The following is an 18,711-nucleotide window of genomic DNA, read 5'->3' on the forward strand; positions in this document are numbered from 1 at the left end:
CCAGTGGTATGGATATTGGTTTCTCAAACTTCAAGTAACCCCGGCATTCCCTCTCCCTCCATCCCTCCCCCACCAGCTTCTCGTTTTCACCCAACAAACAGCTAACAACGGCCTGTCACTCATTCCTTCTCTCCAGCAATGCTGCCAGTTCTGCTGAGTTACTCCAGCTTTTCTTTTGTCTATCTTTGCTTTACACCAGTATCTGCAATTGCTTCCTGCACAGAACTTTCTCAATCCCTGATTTAAAATTAATACTGACCTCTAATCCGTGCTGCATTCTGGTAAAAGCCTTCAAAGCCTCCACATCGTTCCAGTAATGGGGTGATCAGAACCGCACACAATACTCCAAATAACCTTATCTGATATTGAATATTGACTGCTCTAACTTCGTAACTCTTGCTTTCCCTCTCTCTCCATTCCCTCCCCTCTTCCCAGTTCTCTGACCAGTCTGATTGTCCTCGATTGCTTTGTCATCACCTTCTCCCAACTAACAATGATCTATTCTCCATTTTCCTTGATCTCAATCCCCTTTGTCTCATTTTCACACCTTTCACTTCCTTATAGCTGTTCTCCCCACTCCCCGACTCAGTTTGAAGAAGATAGACAATAGACATTAGACAATAGGTGCAGGAGTAGGCCATTCGGCCCTTCGAGCCAGCACCGCCATTCAATGTGATCATGGCTGATCATTCTCAAACAGTACCCCGTTCCTGCCTTCTCCCCATACCCCCTGACTCCGCTATCCTTAAGAGCTCTATCTAGCTCTCTCTTGAATGTATTCAGAGAATTGGCCTCCACTGCCCTCTGAGGCAGAGAATTCCACACCTTAACCACTCTCTGACTGAAAAAGTTTTTCCTCATCTCTGTTCTAAATGGCCTACCCCTTATTCTTAAACTGTGGCCTCTGGTTCTGGGCTCCCCCAACATTGGGAACATGTTTCCTGCCTCTAATGTGTCCAATCCCATAATAATCTTATACGTTTCGATAAGATCCCCTCTCATCCTTCTAAATTCCAGTGTATACAAGCCTTGTCGCTCCAGTCTTTCAACATATGACAGTCCCGCCATTCCGGGAATTAACCTAGTAAACCTACGCTGCACGCCCTCAATAGCAAAGATGTCACCCATTCCTTCTCTCCAGAGATGCTGCCTGTCTCTCCTCAGATGTGGCCTCCTCAGTCACACCCTCTCCCTTTCCCAGCACCCCCTCTACGAGGATTGGGCCCACTTTGTCTAGTGTATTACTACAACTCAGATGTATGTATATATATCAGTAAGGCATTTGACAAGGTTCCACATGGAAGGTTGATTAAGAAGGTTAAATCGTTGGGTATTAATAGTGAGGTTGCAAGATGGATTCAACAATGGCTGAATGGGAGATACCAGAGGGTAACGGTTGACAATTGTATGTCAGGTTGGAGGCCAGTCTCTAGTGGAGTGCCCCAAGGATCTGTGTTGGGTCCACTGTTGTTTGTCATTTACATTAATGATCTGGATGATGGTGTGGCAAATTGGATTAGTAAATATGCAGATGATACTAAGATAGGTGGAGTAGTTGATAGTGAGGTAGATTTTCAAAGTCTACAGAGAGGCTTGGGCCTTTTGGAAGGGTGGGCTGAAAGATGGCAGATGGAGTTTAATGCTGATAAGTGTGAGGTGCTGCATTTTGGTAGGACAAATCAAAATAGGACATACAGGGTAAATGGTAGGGAATTGAGGAATGCAGTGGAACAGAGGGATCTGGGAATAACTGTGCATTGTTCCCTGAAGGTGGAATCTCATGTGGATAGGGTGGTGAAGAAGGCGTTTGGTATGCTTGCCTTTATAAATCAGAGCATCGAGTATAGAAGTTGGGATGTAATGTTGAAATTGTACAGGGCATTGGTGAGGCCGAATCTGGAGTATGGTGTGCAGTTCTGGTCGCCAAATTATAGGAAGGATGTCGACAAAATGGAGAGGGTACAGAGGAGATTTACTAGAATGTTGCCTGGGTTTCAGCACTTAGGCTACAGAGAGAGGTTGAACAGGTTGGGTCTTTATTCTTTGGAGCGTAGAAGGTTGAGGGGGGACTTGATAGAGGTTTTTAAAATTTTGAGAGGGACGGACAGAGTTGACGTGGGTAGGCTTTTCCCTTTGAGAGTGGGGAAGATTCCAACAAGGGGACATAGCTTCAGAATTGAGGGACAAAGGTTTAGGGGTAACATGAGGGGGAATTTCTTTACTCAGAGGGTTGTGGCTGTATGGAATGGACTTCCGGTGGAAGTGGTGGAGGCTGGCTCGATTTTATTATTTAAGAGTAAATTGGATAGGTATATGGATAGGAGGGGATTGGAGGGTTATGGTCTGAGTGCAGGTAGATGAGACTAGGTCAGGGAGAATGGTCGGCGTGGACTGGTAGGGCCGGACAGGCCTGTTTCCATGCTGTAGTTGTTATATGTTATATGTTATATGTTATATTTCTCTGAAATTTGTGGAAATGTGGACCTACAGCCAAAACGGTAAACCATAGCGCCACAATTCTAGCACCACCTTAAATCACCACTGTCCTGGCGGCTGTTTATAACAAGTTTTATTTAAATTGGTCTTATATTCTTTAAGCTAGACATATTTTAAAGTTTAAACATTTCTAAACACATTTTTCAGAGTGCTGTGTGTACGGCTTCTCGCCGAAACAAGATGGACGCCATTAGCAGAGCCATCCGCCCGCAATCGGGGGCTCCCCTCTCCTCTCCCCTCGCTTCTCTCCTCTCTCCCCTCTCCTACACCCGCCGCCGCCCGTCTCGAGTAGTCCCAGCTCGGCAGGGCCAGTCGACGCGCTGCCCGACTCGAGTATTCCGGCACTCCCTCCTCCTCCCTGTATGCTCGGTAAGTGGCTTTCACCGCCAACCGCTCCATGGAGGTGAGTGGGCGTGGGGGCCGAGTGGGAGGAGGGAAGGGTGGGGGTAGGAGGGGGGTGAGGGTGGGGGGGGAGGAGAGAGTGGGGGAGGAGGGGGGAGGGGAAGGAGAGAGTGGAGGAGGAAAGAGGGCGGGTGGTGGGGAAAGGGGGGATGGGCGAGAGTGAGAGTGGGGCTGGGGGAGGACAGAATGGGGGAAAGGGGGGTTGTGGGGAAAGGTGGGTGAGGGAAAATGAGAGTGGGGTAGGGGAGGAGAGAGTGGGGGAGAGGGGGAGGGTGGGAGGAGGCGAGAGTGGGGCTGGGGGGGAGGGGGAGAGTGGGGCTGGGGAGGAGGGCAGGGTGGGGAGGAGGGAAGAGCGGGGGTGAGGGAGAGTGGGAGGAGGGAAGAGTGGGAGAGTGGGTGGAGAGGAGGGAAGATTGGGATGGGGGTGAGAGTGGGGTGCGGGCAGGGAAAGTGGGTGTGGGGGAGGGGAGGGAGGTGGGGCCGAGTGGAGGTGAGGGGGTAATAGGGGTGGCGAGGGGGGAATGGGGGTGGAGGCAGGGCTGGGGGGAATGAGGATGGGGGCAGGGGAGGGGAAAGTGCGGGTGGGGTAGAGGGGGTCTGTGGGGGGAGGAGGGGGGTTAAGGGGGATTGAGTGGGGGGGGGGGGGGGTTTGAGAGTGCTACACCAATACAGGAGAGGCTTTGGGTCCACGGCTCACTCAGTGACACCCTCTCCCTTTCCCTGTTCCCCCTCTGTGAGGAATGGGCCCAACGGGTCCACTTGGTCCAGTATTATTTAAGCCTCTTCATCTTACAATAGGAGAGAGAGTGTGGGAGAGAGGCAGATGTACAATAATGTCCCTGCAATACATGATATATTCCACTGACTTCTCATTGATGTTCAGAGACATGACCGTGTGTCAACTCACATTCTACGACGAGGGTCACAGTCCCCTCCCCTGTCCCGTGTTCATTCTCCGCCACACACTGATAGTCCCCAGCGTCCCGCGGTGTCACCCGAAGGATTTTCAACCACAGCTCGTTGCTGGAACGTGTTGTGCTCAGCGTGACACCGAGATGTCGCCAGGTCAGGTTGGACGCTGGGAAACTCTGGACGGAGCATAGGATCGCTGCAGAGTTTCCTTCCTTTATACTGACCCCGGAATTGTTCACATTGCTGGGGGAAGTGATGGAGAGATTCTGCGGCGCGTCTAAAGGCAAACAAAGGTTTAAACTTGAGTTAACACGGCAGAATTCCACATGCCAACCAGGAGAATACGGAGAGAAAAGATGAAGGACGAATGTAACCAGTCTGAAGAAGGGTCTTGACCTTTATAGGGCCCAGGTGAGACCACATCTGGAGTATTGTGCGCAGTTTTGGTCTCCTAATTTGAGGAAGGACATTTCTTGCTATTGAGGGAGTGGAGCGTAGGTTCACCAGGGTAATCCCCGGGTTGGCGGGACTGTCATATGAGGAAAGATTGGAAAGACTGGGCTTGTATTCACTGGAATTTAGAAGGATGAGAAGGATTAGGCGAGTGGGCAAATGCATGGCAGATGCAATATAATGTGGATAAATGTGAGGTTATCCACTTTGGCGGCAAGAACAGGAAAGCAGAGTATTACCTGAATGGTGGCCAATTAGGAAAAGGGGAGATGCAACGTGACCTGGGTGTCATGGTGCACCAGTCATTGAAAGCAAGCATGCAGGTGCAGCAGGCAGTGAAGAAAGCGAATGGTATGTTAGCATTCATAGCAAGAGGATTTGAGTATAGGAGCAGGGAGGTTCTGCTGCAGTTGTACAGGGCCTTGGTGAGACCGCACCTGGAGTATTGTGTACAGTTTTGGTCTCCTAATCTGAGGAAAGACATTCTAGCCTTAGAGGGAGTACAGAGAAGGTTCACCAGATTGATCCCTGGGATGGCAGGACTTTCATATGAAGAAAGACTGGATAGACTAGGCTTATACTCGCTGGAATTTAGAAGACTGAGGGGGGATCTTATAGAAGCATATAAAATTCTTAAGGGGTTTGAGAGGCTAGATGCGGGAAGATTGTTCCCGATGTTGCGGAAGTCCAAAACAAGGGGTCACAGTTTAAGGATAAGGGGGAAGTCTTTTAGGACCGAGATGAGAAAACTTTTCTTCACACAGAGAGTGGTGAGTCTGTGGAATTCTCTGCCAAAGAAGGTAGTTGAGGCCAGTTCATTGGCTATATTTAAGAGGGAGCTAGATGTGGCCCTTGTGACTAAAGGGATCAGGGGGTATGGAGAGAAGGCAGGTACAGGTTACTGAGCTGGATGATCAGCCATGATCATATTGAATGGCAGTGCAGGCTCGGAGGGCCAAATGGCTTACTCCTGCACCTATTTTCTATGTTTCTATGTATCATATGGAGACGTATAAAATTATAAAAGGACTGGACCAGCTAGATGCAGGAAAAATGTTCCCAATGTTGGGGGAGTCCAGAACCAGGGGCCACAAAGTCTAAGAACAAAGGGGTGGCCATTTAAAACTAAGGTGAGTAAAAACTTTCTTCACCCAGAAATTTGTGGAATTCTCTGCCACAGAAGGCAGTGGAGGCCAATTCACTGGATTAATTTAAAAGAGAGTTAAGGGCATGTCCCACTTCGGCAATTTTTTAGGCGACTGTCAAAGTCGTAGCAGAACGCCAAAATTTTATTTTATCCGACGTCAATGACCACGACAGTGCTGAGTCAGGTCGAGATTACACTGTCTTTGGAAACATCGCGAAATTCCCACGCTGTTAATGCTTCTCCGGCGTCCTAATTTTCGCTGAAATCACTGACAAGTCGGTAAGTATTTGAGAGTTTTCAACTATAACATCTTGTATGGGTTACTTAAAAACCAAGCTTCACGGTAACAAGACATAAACTGGATTGACTTCCAGTTTACTAATGGAGGTATTAAGAAATTTAATTTAAAAAGTGGTTACATGGATTTTTGTGAAAAGTGTGTGAGCATTCTTTGAAAATGTACGGGAGATGCATATCTGGTTTCTGGGTTGCATATCTGGTTGGGAGCCTACTTTAAATGTGATCGCTGATGGCCATAAACATTGCGAAAATTCCCACGCTTACCTGACCGTGAAACTGTCGTCTCCAATCTATCTGTCAAATGTCCTGACAGTAAATAAATTGGTTAAACACAAGTATTTTATGGTATCTTGAAATGACTTTACTTGAAATGATTTTAATATTATGTGCTTCTAAATGCATCTAGGAGAAACTAGCAAACCTGGGGACAGCATGCGACAGCGCCCGCAATAAGCAACGGTACCTGGCGGCAAGCCAGCTGTGGCCGAGAAATTTCACTCTGGATGATTTCCCAGCGACGCGCTGAGATCCACTACGATTCTTGGAAGACTCCTCACGATCATGCACGCGACACCCTGGCGAACTGTCGGCGACAGCCTAGTCACCGGCAGTCGCCTTAAAATCGCCTAAGTGGGACAGGCCCTTACGATAGAGCTCTAGGGGCTAGTGGAATCAAGGCATATGGGGAGAAAGCAGGCACAGGTTACTGATTGTTGATGATCAGCCATGATCACAATGAATGGCGGTGCTGGCTCAAAGTGCCAAATGGCCTCCTCCTGCACCTATTTTCCATGTTTCTATGTTTCTAAAAGTCACCCATTCCTTCTCTCCACAGATGCTGCCTGGCCCACTGAGTTACTCCAGCACTATGTACCTGTCCACGTTCTCCAGAGATGCTGTCTGACCCGCTGAGTTACTCCAGCACTTTGTACCTGTCCACGTTCTCCACAGAGATGCTGCCTGACCCGCTGAGTTACTCCAGCACTTTGTACCTGTCTACATTCCCCAGAGAAGCTATCTGTCCCACTGAGTTACTCCAGCACTTTGTGTCTATAAACCTTGAACACTTTGAACCATCCTACCACAACCAGAGAGCTGTCCTGAACTACTATCCACCTCATTGGTGACCCTCGGACTATCCTTGATTGGACTTTGCTGGCTTTACCTTGCACTAAACGTTATTCCCTTATTATGTATCAATACACTGTAAATGGCTCGATTGAAATACAAATGTAACCAGTCTGATGAAGGGTCTCGACCCGAAACGTCACCCATTCCTTCTCTCCAAAGATGCTGCCCGATCCACTGAGTTACTCCGGCACTTTGTACCTGTCCAGGTTCTGCGGAGATGCTGCCTGACCCCCTGAGTTACTCCGGCACTTTGTACCTGTCCACGTTCTGCAGAGATGCTGCCTGACCCGCTGAGTTACTCCAGCATTTTGTGTCTATCTTCGGTTTAAACCAGCGTCTGCAGTTCCTTCCTACACATTTCGTCTGCTCCACTGTGAAATCTCCGCAAGGTATGTCTAGTTTGAGGAAGTTCTCCTCTTTCTGACGAGAGTTAGAGTCTTAGGGTGATAGTGTGGAAACAGGCCCTTTTGCCCACACCAGCCAACAGGCCCCATCTGCACTTGTCCCACCTGCCCGCATTGGCCCATATCCCTCCAAACCTGTCCTATCCATGTACCTGTCCAACTGTTTCTTAAACGTTGGGATAGTCCCTGCCTCAACTACATCCTCTGGCAGCTTGTTCAATACACCAACTACCCTTTGTATGAAAAAGTCACCCCTCAGATTCCTATTCAATCTTTTCCCCTTCACCTTGTATCTATGTCCTCTGGTCCACGATTCCCCTACTCTCGGCAAGAGACTCTGTGCATCTACCCGATCTATTCCCCTCGTGATCTTATATGCCTCTATAAGATCCCCCCTTATCCTCCTGTGCTCCAAGGAATAGAGCCCAGCCGACTCAACCTCTCCCTATAGCTCACACCTTCTAGTCCTGGCAACATCCTCGTAAATATTCTCTGAACCCTTTCAAGCTTGCCAATATCTTTCCTACAACATGGTGCCCAGAACTTTACACAATATTCTAAATGCGATCTCACCAACGTCTTGTACAACTGCAACATGATCTGCCAACTTCTCTACTCGATACTCTGACTGATGGAGGCCAATGTGACAAAAGCCTTTGTGACCATCTTATCTACCTGCAACTCGACCTTCAAGGAACCATGCACCTGCACTCCTAGATCCCTCTGCTCCACAACGCTCCCCAGAGGCCTAACATTCACTGTGTAGGGCCTGCTCTTGTTAGGCATCCCAAAATGCCCAGAGTAGGGGAATCGAGGACCAGAGGACGTTTCGGGTCGAGGCCCTTCTTTAGACTTGTGAGGGAGAAGGTAAACGAGAGATATAGACGATGGTGTAGAGAGATAAAGAACAATAAATGTCAGAACTGCAATCTAGCAGGATCTTGATCGATTGGCCAGATGGGAACAGTCTCACCCCCGGTCACTCCCTCTTCTCCCCTCTCCCATCAGGCAAGAGGTACAGAAGTTTGAATACGCACACCTCCAGATTCAGGGACAGTTTCTTTCCCAGCTGTTATCAGGCAACTGAATGATCCTACCACTACCCAGAGAGCAGTCCTGAACTACTATTGTACTATCTTTGATCGGACTTTACTGGCTTTTTCTTGCACTCAACGTTATTCCCTTATCTTGTATGCGTACACTGTGGACGGCACTATTGTAATCGTGTAGACACAAAAAGCTGGAGTAACTTAGCGGGACAGGCAGCATCTCTGGAGAGAAGGAATGGTGACATTTCGGGTCGAGACCCTTCTTCAGACAATAGGGAGAGGTTGAACAGGCTCGGATTCTATTCCCTGCAGCGCAGGAGGATGAGGGGAGATCTTATAGAGGTGTACAAAATCATGAAAGGAATGGATCGGGTAGACGCACAGAGCCTCTTGCCCAGAGTAGGTGAATCAAGGACCGGAGGACATAGGTTTAAGATGAGAGCGGAAGGGAAGATTTAATAGGAACCTGAAGGGTAACTTTTTTCACGCAGAGGGTGGTGGGTGTACGGAATGAGCTGCCGGAGGAGGTAGTTGAGGCTGGGACTACCGCAACATTTCAGAAACATTTGGACAGGTAACATGGGGCGGCACGGTAGTGCAGCGGTAGAGTTGCTGCCTTACAGTGCTTGTAGCGCCGGAGACCCAGGTTCGATCCTGACCACGGGTGCTGTCTGTACGTTCTCCCCGTAACCTACGTGGGTTTTCTCTGAGATCTTCAGTTTCCTCTCACACTCCAAAGATGTACACGTTTGTAGGTTAATTGGCTTGGTAAATGTAAAAATTATCCCTAGCGTGTGTGGGATGGTGTTAGTGTGCGGGATGGTGTTAGTGTGCGGGGATCGCTGGTTGAGCGGACTCGGTGGGTGGAAGGGTCTGTTTCTGCAATGTGTATCTATAAACTAAGAATGTGTGTGTGTGAGAGAGAGGGAGAGTGAGTGTGTATGTGAGTGAGTGTGAGAGAGAGGGTGTATGTGTGTGAGTGAGTGTGTGTGAGAGTGTGTGTGTGTGAGAGTGTGTGTGAGAGTGTGTGTGAGTGTAGGAGTGTGTGAGTGAGTGTGTGTGAGTGAGAGAGTGTGTGTGTGAGAGAGTGTGTGTGTGTATGTGAGTGAGTGTGTGAGAGAGGGTGAGTGTGTGAGAGGGTGAGTGTGCGTGTGCGTGTGTGGTGTGTTTGAATGAGTGTGTGTGAGGGTGAGTGTGTGTGCCTTTGAGTGAGTGTGTGTGAGTGTGAGTGTGCGTGAGCAAGAATGTGTGTTTGAGTGAGTGAGTGTGTGTGTGAGAGGGTGAGTGTGTGTTTGAGTGAGTATGTGTGTGTGATGGTGTTCGTGTGTGAGACAGAGAGAATGTGTGTGTGTGTGTGTGTGTGTGAGTGTGTGTGAGAGGGAGAGTGTGTGTGTGAGAGAGAGTGTGAGTGAGACAGTGTGTGTGTGTGTGAGAGAGAGAGGGAGAGTGAGTGAGTGTGAGAGTGTGTGAGTGAGAGTGAGTGAGTGTGAGAGTGTGTGAGTGAGAGTGAGTGAGTGTGTATGTGAGAGAGAGATTGAGTGTGTGCAAGAGAAGGGGAGAGTGTGTGAGTGTGAGTGTGAGTGTGTGTGAGAGAGAAAGGGAGAGTGTGTGTGTGAGTGTGTGTGAGAGAGAAAGGGAGAGTGTGTGTGTGAGAGGGTGAGAGTGTGTGTGTGTGAGAGAGAGGGTGTGTGTGTTCGAGTGAGTATGTGTGTGTGATGTGTTCATGTGTGAGACAGAGAGAATGTGTGTGTGTGAGTGTGTGTGAGAGGGAGAGTGAGTGAGTGAGACTGTGTGTGGGAGAGTGAGTGAGTATGTGAGAGTGTGTGGGAATGAGTTTGTGTGTGTGAGAGGGGGAGAGTGAGTGAGTGTGAAAGTGTGTGTGTGTCTATGTGAGAGAGGGGGAGAGAGTGAGTGTGAGAGTGTGTAAGTGAGAGTGAGTCTGTATGTGACAGAGAGAGTGAGTGTGTGTGAGAGAAAGGGAGAGTGTGTGTGAGAGAGTGTGTGTGAGAGGGTGAGTGAGTGTGTGTGTGAGAGAGGAGTGTGTGTGTGTGTGTGTGTGTGTGTGTGTGTGTGTGTGTGTGTGTGTGTGTGTGTGTGTGTGTGTGTGTGTGTGTGTGTGTGTGTGTGTGTGTGAGAAACATAGAAAATAGGTGCAGGAGTAGGCCATTCGGCCCTTCGAGCCTGTACGCACCGCCATTCAATATGATCATGGCTGATCATCCAGCTCAGTAACCTGTACCTGCCTTCTCTCCATACCCCCTGATCCCTTTAGCCACAAGGGCCACATCTAACTCCCTCTTAAATATAGCCAATGAACTGGCCTCAACTACCTTCTGTTGCAGAGAATTCCACAGACTCACCACTCTCTGTGTGAAGAAATGTTTTCTCATTTCAGTCCTAAAAGACTTCCCCCTTATCCTCAAGCTGTGACCCCTGGTTCTGGACTTCCCCAACATCGGGAACAATCTTCCCGCATCTAGCCTCTCCAACCCCTTAAGAATTTTATATTCAGTCTTCTAAATTCCAGCGAGTATAAGCCTAGTCTATCCAGTCTTTCTTCATATGAAAGTCCCGCCATCCCAGGGATCAATCTGGCGAACCTTCTCTGTACTCCCTCTATGGCAAGAACGTCTTTCCTCAGATTAGGAGACCAAAACTGTACACAATACTCCAGGTGCGGTCTCACCAAGGCCCTGTACAACTGCAGCAGAACCTCCCTGCTCCTATACTCAAATCCTCTTGCTATGAATGCCAACATACCATTCGCTTTCTTCACTGCCTGCTGCACCTGCACGCTTGCTTTCAATGAATGATGCACCATGACACCCAGGTCACGTTGCATCTCCCCTTTTCCTAATTGGCCACCATTCAGGTAATACTCTGCTTTGAGTTTAGAGAGAGGGAGAGTGTGTGTGTGTGAGATAGGGAGAGTGTGTGTGTGTGTGTGTGAGATAGGGAGAGTGTGTGCGTGTGTGAGATAGGGAGAGTGTGTGCGTGTGAGAGATAGGGAGAGTGTGTGCGTGTGAGAGATAGGGAGAGTGTGTGCGTGTGAGAGATAGGGAGAGTGTGTGCGTGTGAGAGATAGGGAGAGTGTGTGCGTGTGAGAGATAGGGAGAGTGTGTGCGTGTGTGCGTGTGTGCGTGTGTGCGTGTGTGCGTGTGTGTGTGTGTGTGTGTGTGTGTGTGTGTGTGTGTGTGTGTTGAACTCCGTCATCTGTGATGGCCCAATAATCCATCTGTCATTATAGAGTTGTGTCAGTGTGTGTGTACTCCCATTCTACAGTGAGGGTCACATCCCTCTCTCTTGTCTCGTGTTCATTCTGTGCCACACACTGATAGACCCCAGCGTCCCGCAGTGCCAGCTGAGGGAACTCCATCCACAGCTCGTTGCTGGAACGTGTTGTGTTCAGCGTGACACCGAGATGTCGCCACGCCAGGTTAGATGCTGGTAAACTCTGGACGGAGCAGAGGATCGCTGCAGAGTTTCCTTCCTTCACACTGACCCAGGAACTGTTCATGTTGTTGGGGGAAGTGATGGAGAGATTCTGGGGGGCATCTGCAAAAAGATAAAATTTAGCAACCAGTTTTGCGGCACTTTCAATGATCCTTGGATTATGAAAGACTTCAGACTTTAGAGATACAGCGCGGAAACGGGCTCTTCGGCCCACCATGTCCACGCTGACCATCGCTCACCCGTTCACACACTAGTTCTTTGTTTAGTTTCGAGATACAGCGCGGAAACAGGCCCTTCAGCCCACCGAGTCTGCGCCGACCTGCGATCCCCGCATATCCTACACAATATCCTATCCACTATCCTACACAAACTAGGGACAATTTTTACATTTACCAAGCCAATTAACCTACAAACCTTCACGTCTTTCGAGTGTGGGAGGAAACCGAAGATCTCGGAGAAAACCCAAGCGGGTCGCAGGTCGCAGGTAGAACGTACAAACTCCGTACAGACAGCACCCGCAGTCGGGATCGAACCTGGGTCCCTGACGCTGCATTCGCTGTAAGTAGCAGCAACTCTACTGCTGTGCCACCGTGCCACCCACAAATGACTTGATGGGCCGAATGGTCTAATTCTGCTCCTATCATCTATGACCTTATGTACCAGCACTGCGAATAGATGATTGCTGTTCCTGCACAATAAACGATCTCCATACTTACATTGCACAGTCAGTGTGAGTTTCTGCTCGGATGAGACAGTTGGGTAACTGACTTTGCAGGTGAGGTTTTGCCCGTGATGTTTGGGCGCTGGGGTCAGGGACAGAACAGAAGTAAATGTCAGCGTGTCACCCCGCTTAGTTACGCTGTGCGAGGCTGACGATGGTATATCAGCAGGGGTGACCCAGGTGAAGGTGGGTATTGTTCTATCACACTTGGTGTTGAAGGAGCAGGTCACGTTCACAGGCTGACCTGCCACCGTTTTAGCAGGGAATATCGTGGGTTTATCTGTGAAAGCTAACACACAGAGAAACGGATACTTTTAGTTAAATATCATTAGATGCATCGGTTCACATCGAAATCCCAGTCTTGGGTTGCCAACTGTCCCATATTAATAATAATAATAATAATAAACATTTATTTTTTATAGCGCTTTTCCAAGTGCTCAAAGACGCTTTACAAAAACAGTCAAGACATAAAAACAAACAAACGAACTGTCCTGACGGAGAAGCGGCGAACAAATAGCGCCAGCGTCCTCTCACGTCAGGGTCCGGCAGTAGACAATAAAGAACACAAGACACACAATTACAATTTTTAACACAAACAGCCATCACAGTGATTGCTCCAGGCACACCCTCACTGTGATGGAAGGCAAAGAAAAGTCTTATCTCCTCCTCATTCTTCTCCCGTGGTGCCACGAGGTGATCGAGGCTCCCAACTCTTGAAGCCCCCACCGGGCGATGGAAAGTCCCAGGGCCGAGCCGAGCAGGCCGATGAAGGTCCTGAGCCCCCACCGGGCGATGGAAAGTGCCGCGGCCAGGCCATGCAGGGCGATGAAGGTCCTGCGAGCGGGGCAATCAAACCTCGCGCTCCGGGGCGGTCGAAGCTGCTACGGCTGGAGCTCCCGAAAGCCGGTCGCCAGCCAGGGACCTGCGAGCTCCCGATGTTGCGGTTTGCAGGGCCCACGGCCGAAGCCTCCGAGATGGTAAGTCCAGGCCCTGCGACCGGAGTCTTCAAGGTCGATCCCAGCTGGAGGCCGCCGACTCCACGGTGTTAGGCCGTAGCGCGAACGGAGATACGACACGATAAAGGTCGCATCTCCATTGAGGAGATTGGAAAAAAAGGTTTCCCCCACCCCCCACATATACAGAGTTAAAAATAGATCAAAACGTACATTTAAACGATGACAATAGACAAAACAAACAAAAAAAGACAGAGAGACTGCCGGTGAGCCGCAGCTGCAGAACACAGCCATGCCCCTAACACGCCACGCCACGTCGGGACATCCCGTATTTTGGGCTAAATTGGATTTTCCCATACAAGACTGCCCTTGTCCCGTATTAGGCTCGAGGAACAGTGTAGGCCCGGACAGTGTAGGCCCGGACAGTGCAGGCCTGGACAGTGCAGGCCCGAACAGTGCAGGCCTGGACAGTGTAGGCCCAGAGGCCCAGGCACCCCCTAACGGATGTTGCGTAGCAACCCCCCTCCCGCCCCGGGCGGCCGCCATTGGTTGAGCGTGAGCACATGGCCGCTGGCTGAGTGAGGTCACATGGGGCGCAGGGCGGTGACGTCTCCTTGTCTCGTATTTGGGAGTGCTATAGTTGGCACCCCTATCCCAGTCCCACAAGTAAATGGACATTCACAAGGATGATCCATGAACAGGGAGGAACAATGGTCAGGGGAAGTTGAAAAGGCCAGGGATCAGTAATGTCATGATGGCCTGTGATCAGGTAGATGGGGGCAGGATTCTCCACTGAGGGCTGTAAGGTGACCAAACATAGACTGGCCAATCATTTCGCTGAACACCTTCCCTCAGTCTGCCTGAACCTACCTGATCTCCCGGTTGTTAAACACTATTTCCCCTTCCCATTCCCACACTGACCTTTCTGTCCTGGGCCTCCTCCATTGTCAGAGTGAGGCCAAACGCAAATTGGAGGAACAGCACCTCATATTTCACTTGGGCAGCTCACAGCCCAGTGGTATGAACATTGACCTCTCTGACCAAGTAACCCTTGCAGTCTCTCTCACTCCATCCCTCCCCCTTCCCAGTTCTTCGACGAGCCTATCTCCGACTACATTTTATCTCTGTTTGCTCTGTTTTTACCTTCTCCCAGCTAACAATGATCTGTTGTACATTTTCCTCAATCTCCATCCTTTGTCCTGTTTTCACCTCACACTTCCTTATCTATGTATCTCCCTCACCCGACTTCAGTTTGAAGGGTCTCGATCCGAAACGTCACCCATTCCTTCTATCCAGTGATGCTGCCTGTCCCACTGAGTTACTCCAGCATTTTGTGTTGATCTTTAAACCAGCATCTGCAGTTCCTTCCAACAATAAACAGCTAACAATGGCCTGTTTCCTTTATCACCGTTACATTTTTTGCACAAGGCGGTCAACCTGAAGTCGTTGTGCACGTGGGCATGAATGACGTCGGACGGAAGAGGAAGGAGGTGCTACAGCGGGAGTTTAGAGAGTTGGGAAAAACACTGAGAAGTAGGACGTCGAAGGTGGTTATCTCTGGACTGCTACCGGTACCTCATGCTGGTGAGGCCAGGAACAGAGAGATAGAGGGTATGAATTTATGGCTGAGGGGCTGGTGCAGAGAGCAGGGATTTAGATTTCTGGACCACTGGGATCTCTTCTGGGCTAGGGGTGACTTGTACAAAAGGGACGGGTTACATCTTAACAGCAGGGGGACAAACATTCTGGCAGGCAGGTTTGCTAGTGTGACACCTGTGGCTTTAAACTAAGTAGTGGGGGGGAGGGGTTAACAAATTGTGAATATGAAGATGAGGTAAAAGGGAATACAGGAGATATTGCAAAAGACTCTCGGAAGAATGGGAACAGAAGTCTAGAGGGGAAAAGACATTAAGGGCAGGGCCATTTGTGACCGATGTGAGAGGGGAGGTAAATACAGAAGTTAAAGTGTTGTACTTAAATGCGCGTAGTATAAAAAATAAAGTGGATGAGCTTGAGGCTCAGTTAGTCATGGGCAAGTATGATGTTGTAGGGATCACTGAGACATGGCTACAAGAGGACCAGGGCTGGGAACTGAATATTCAGGGGTACACAACGTATAGAAAAGACAGACAGGTGGGCAGAGGGGGTGGGGTTGCTCAGATGGTAAGGAATGATATTCATTCCCTTGCAAGGGGTGACATAGAATCAGGAGATGTTGAATCAGTATGGATAGAAATGAGAAATTGTAAGGGTAAAAAGAACCTAATGGGAGTTATCTATAGGCCCCCAAACAGTAGCCTCGACATAGGGTGCAAGTTGAATCAGGAGATAAAATTGGCGTGTCAAAAATGTAATGCTACGGTGGTTATGGGAGATTTCAACATGCAGGTAGACTGGGAAAATCAGGTTGGAAATGGACCCCAGGAAAGAGAGTTTGTAGAGTGCCTTCGAGATGGATTCTTAGAACAGCTTGTACTGGAGCCTACCAGGGAGAAGGCAATTCTGGATTTAGTGTTGTGTAATGATCCTGATCTGATAAGGGGACTAGAGGTAAAAGAGCCATTAGGAGGCAGTGATCACAACATGATAAGTTTTACTCTGCAAATGGAAAGGCAGAAGGGAAAATCAGAAGTGTCGGTATTACAGTATAGCAAAGGGGATTACAGAGGCATGAGGCAGGAGCTGGCCAAAATTGACTGGAAGGAGGCCCTAGCAGGGAAGACGGTAGAACAGCAATGGCAGGTATTCCTGGGAATAATGCAGAGGTTGCAGGATCAATTTATTCCAAAGAGGTGGAAAGACTCTAAGGGGAGTAAGAGACACCTGTGGCTGACAAGGGAAGTCAGGGACAGCATAAAAATTAAGGAGAGGAAGTATAACATAGCAAAGAAGAGTGGGAAGACAGAGGATTGGGACTCTTTTAAAGAGCAACAAAAGTTAACTAAAAAGGCAATACTGGGAGAAAAGATGAGGTACGAGGGTAAACTAGCCAATAATATAAAGGAGGATAGCAAAAGTTTTTTTAGGTACGTGAAGAAGAAAAAAATAGTCAAGGCAAATGTGGGTCCCTTGAAGACAGAAGCAGGGGAATTTATTATGGGGAACAAAGAAATGGCAGACGAGTTAAACCGTTACTTTGGATCTGTCTTCACTGAGGAAGATACACACAATCTCCCAAATGTTCTAGGGGCCGGAGAACCTAGGGTGATGGAGGAACTGAAGGAAATCCACATTAGGCAGGAAATGGTTTTGGGTAGACTGATGGGACTGAAGGCTGATAAATCCCCAGGGCCTGATGGTCTGCATCCCAGGGTACTTAAGGAGGTGGCTCTAGAAATAGTGGAAGCATTGGAGATCATTTTTCAATGTTCTATAGATTCAGGATCAGTTCCTGTGGATTGGAGGATAGCAAATGTTATCCCATTTTTTAAGAAAGGAGGGAGAGAGAAAATGGGTAATTATAGACCAGTTAGTCTGACATCAGTGGTGGGGAAGATGCTGGAGTCAATTATAAAAGACGAAATTGCTGAGCATTTGGATAGCAGTAACAGGATCATTCCGAGTCAGCATGGATTTACGAAGGGGAAATCATGCTTGACAAATCTACTGGAATTTTTTGAGGATGTAACTAGGAAAATTGACGGGGGAGAGTCAGTGGATGTGGTGTACCTCGACTTTCAGAAAGCCTTCGACAAGGTCCCACATAGGAGATTAGTGGGCAAAATTAGGGCACATGGTATTGGGGGTAGGGTACTGACATGGATAGAAAATTGGTTGACAGACAGAAAGCAAAGAGTGGGGATAAATGGGTCCCTTTCGGAATGGCAGGCAGTGACCAGTGGGGTACCGCAAGGTTCGGTGCTGGGACCCCAGCTATTTACGATATACATTAATGACTTAGACGAAGGGATTAAAAGTACCATTAGCAAATTTGCAGATGATACTAAGCTGGGGGGTAGTGTGAATTGTGAGGAAGATGCAATAAGGCTGCAGGGTGACTTGGACAGGTTGTGTGAGTGGGCGGATACATGGCAGATGCAGTTTAATGTAGATAAGTGTGAGGTTATTCACTTTGGAAGTAAGAATAGAAAGGCAGATTATTATCTGAATGGTGTCAAGTTAGGAGGAGGGGGAGTTCAACGAGATCTGGGTGTCCTAGTGCATCAGTCACTGAAAGGAAGCATGCAGGTTCAGCAGGCAGTGAAGAAAGCCAATGGAATGTTGGCCTTCGTAACAAGAGGAGTTGAGTATAGGAGCAAAGAGGTCCTTCTACAGTTGTACCGGGCCCTGGTGAGACCGCACCTGGAGTACTGTGTGCAGTTTTGGTCTCCAAATTTGAGGAAGGATATTCTTGCTATGGAGGGCGTGCAGCGTAGGTTCACTAGGTTAATTCCCGGAATGGCGGGACTGTCGTATGTTGAAAGGCTGGAGCGATTGGGCTTGTATACACTGGAATTTAGAAGGATGAGGGGGGATCTTATTGAAACATATAAGATAATTAGGGGATTGGACACATTAGAGGCAGGGAACATGTTCCCAATGTTGGGGGAGTCCAGAACAAGGGGCCACAGTTTAAGAATAAGGGGTAGGCCATTTAGAACGGAGATGAGGAAGAACTTTTTCAGTCAGAGTGGTGAAGGTGTGGAATTCTCTGCCTCAGAAGGCAGTGGAGGCCAGTTCGTTGGATGCTTTCAAGAGAGAGCTGGATAGAGCTCTTAAGGATAGCGGAGTGAGGGGGTATGGGGAGAAGGCAGGAACGGGGTACTGATTGAGAGTGATCAGCCATGATCGCATTGAATGGCGGTGCGTACAGGCTCGAAGGGCTGAATGGCCTCCTCCTGCACCTATTGTCTATTGTATATTGTCTATTGTTCTATATCTCTCTACTTCACTGTCTATACCTCTCGTTTCCCTCTCCCCTGACTCTCAATCTGAAGAAGGGTCTCGACCCAAAATGTCACCTATTCCGTTTCTCCAGAGATGCTGCCTGACACGCTGAGTTACTCCAGCACTTTGTACCTGTCCACATTCTCCAGAGATGCTGCCTGACACGCTGAGTTACTCCAGCACTTTGTACCTGTCCACATTCTCCAGAGATGCTGACTGACCAGCTTAGTTACTCCAGCAGTTTGTACCTGTCCACATTCTCCAGAGATGCTGACTGACCAGCTTAGTTACTCCAACACCTTGTACCTGTCCACATTCTCCAGCGATGCTGCCTGACCCTCTGAGTTACTCCACCTTTTTGTGTCTACCTTAGGATAAGACAGTCACTGATAAATCTAATGGT

At 48.8% G+C, this 18,711-nt stretch overlaps 1 protein-coding gene across 1 annotated transcript in view; it reads right to left on the reverse strand.

The window, feature by feature from the left end:
• Positions 1 to 3,767: 3,767 nt before the first annotated feature.
• LOC144612122 (sialic acid-binding Ig-like lectin 13) overlaps positions 3,768 to 18,711 on the reverse strand; it is an 88,248-nt gene continuing 73,304 nt past the window's right edge. The window contains exons 5-7 of the mRNA XM_078431680.1: positions 12,464 to 12,757; positions 11,568 to 11,849; positions 3,768 to 4,087 (exon numbers count right to left, since the gene is read on the reverse strand). Coding sequence (XP_078287806.1) covers positions 3,768 to 4,087; positions 11,568 to 11,849; positions 12,464 to 12,757 — 896 coding nt within the window. The remainder of the gene's footprint in view (positions 4,088 to 11,567; positions 11,850 to 12,463; positions 12,758 to 18,711) is intronic.

Source organism: Rhinoraja longicauda, chromosome 43 (assembly GCF_053455715.1).
Source record: "Rhinoraja longicauda isolate Sanriku21f chromosome 43, sRhiLon1.1, whole genome shotgun sequence".
Classification (NCBI taxonomy): Eukaryota; Metazoa; Chordata; class Chondrichthyes; order Rajiformes; family Arhynchobatidae; genus Rhinoraja; species Rhinoraja longicauda.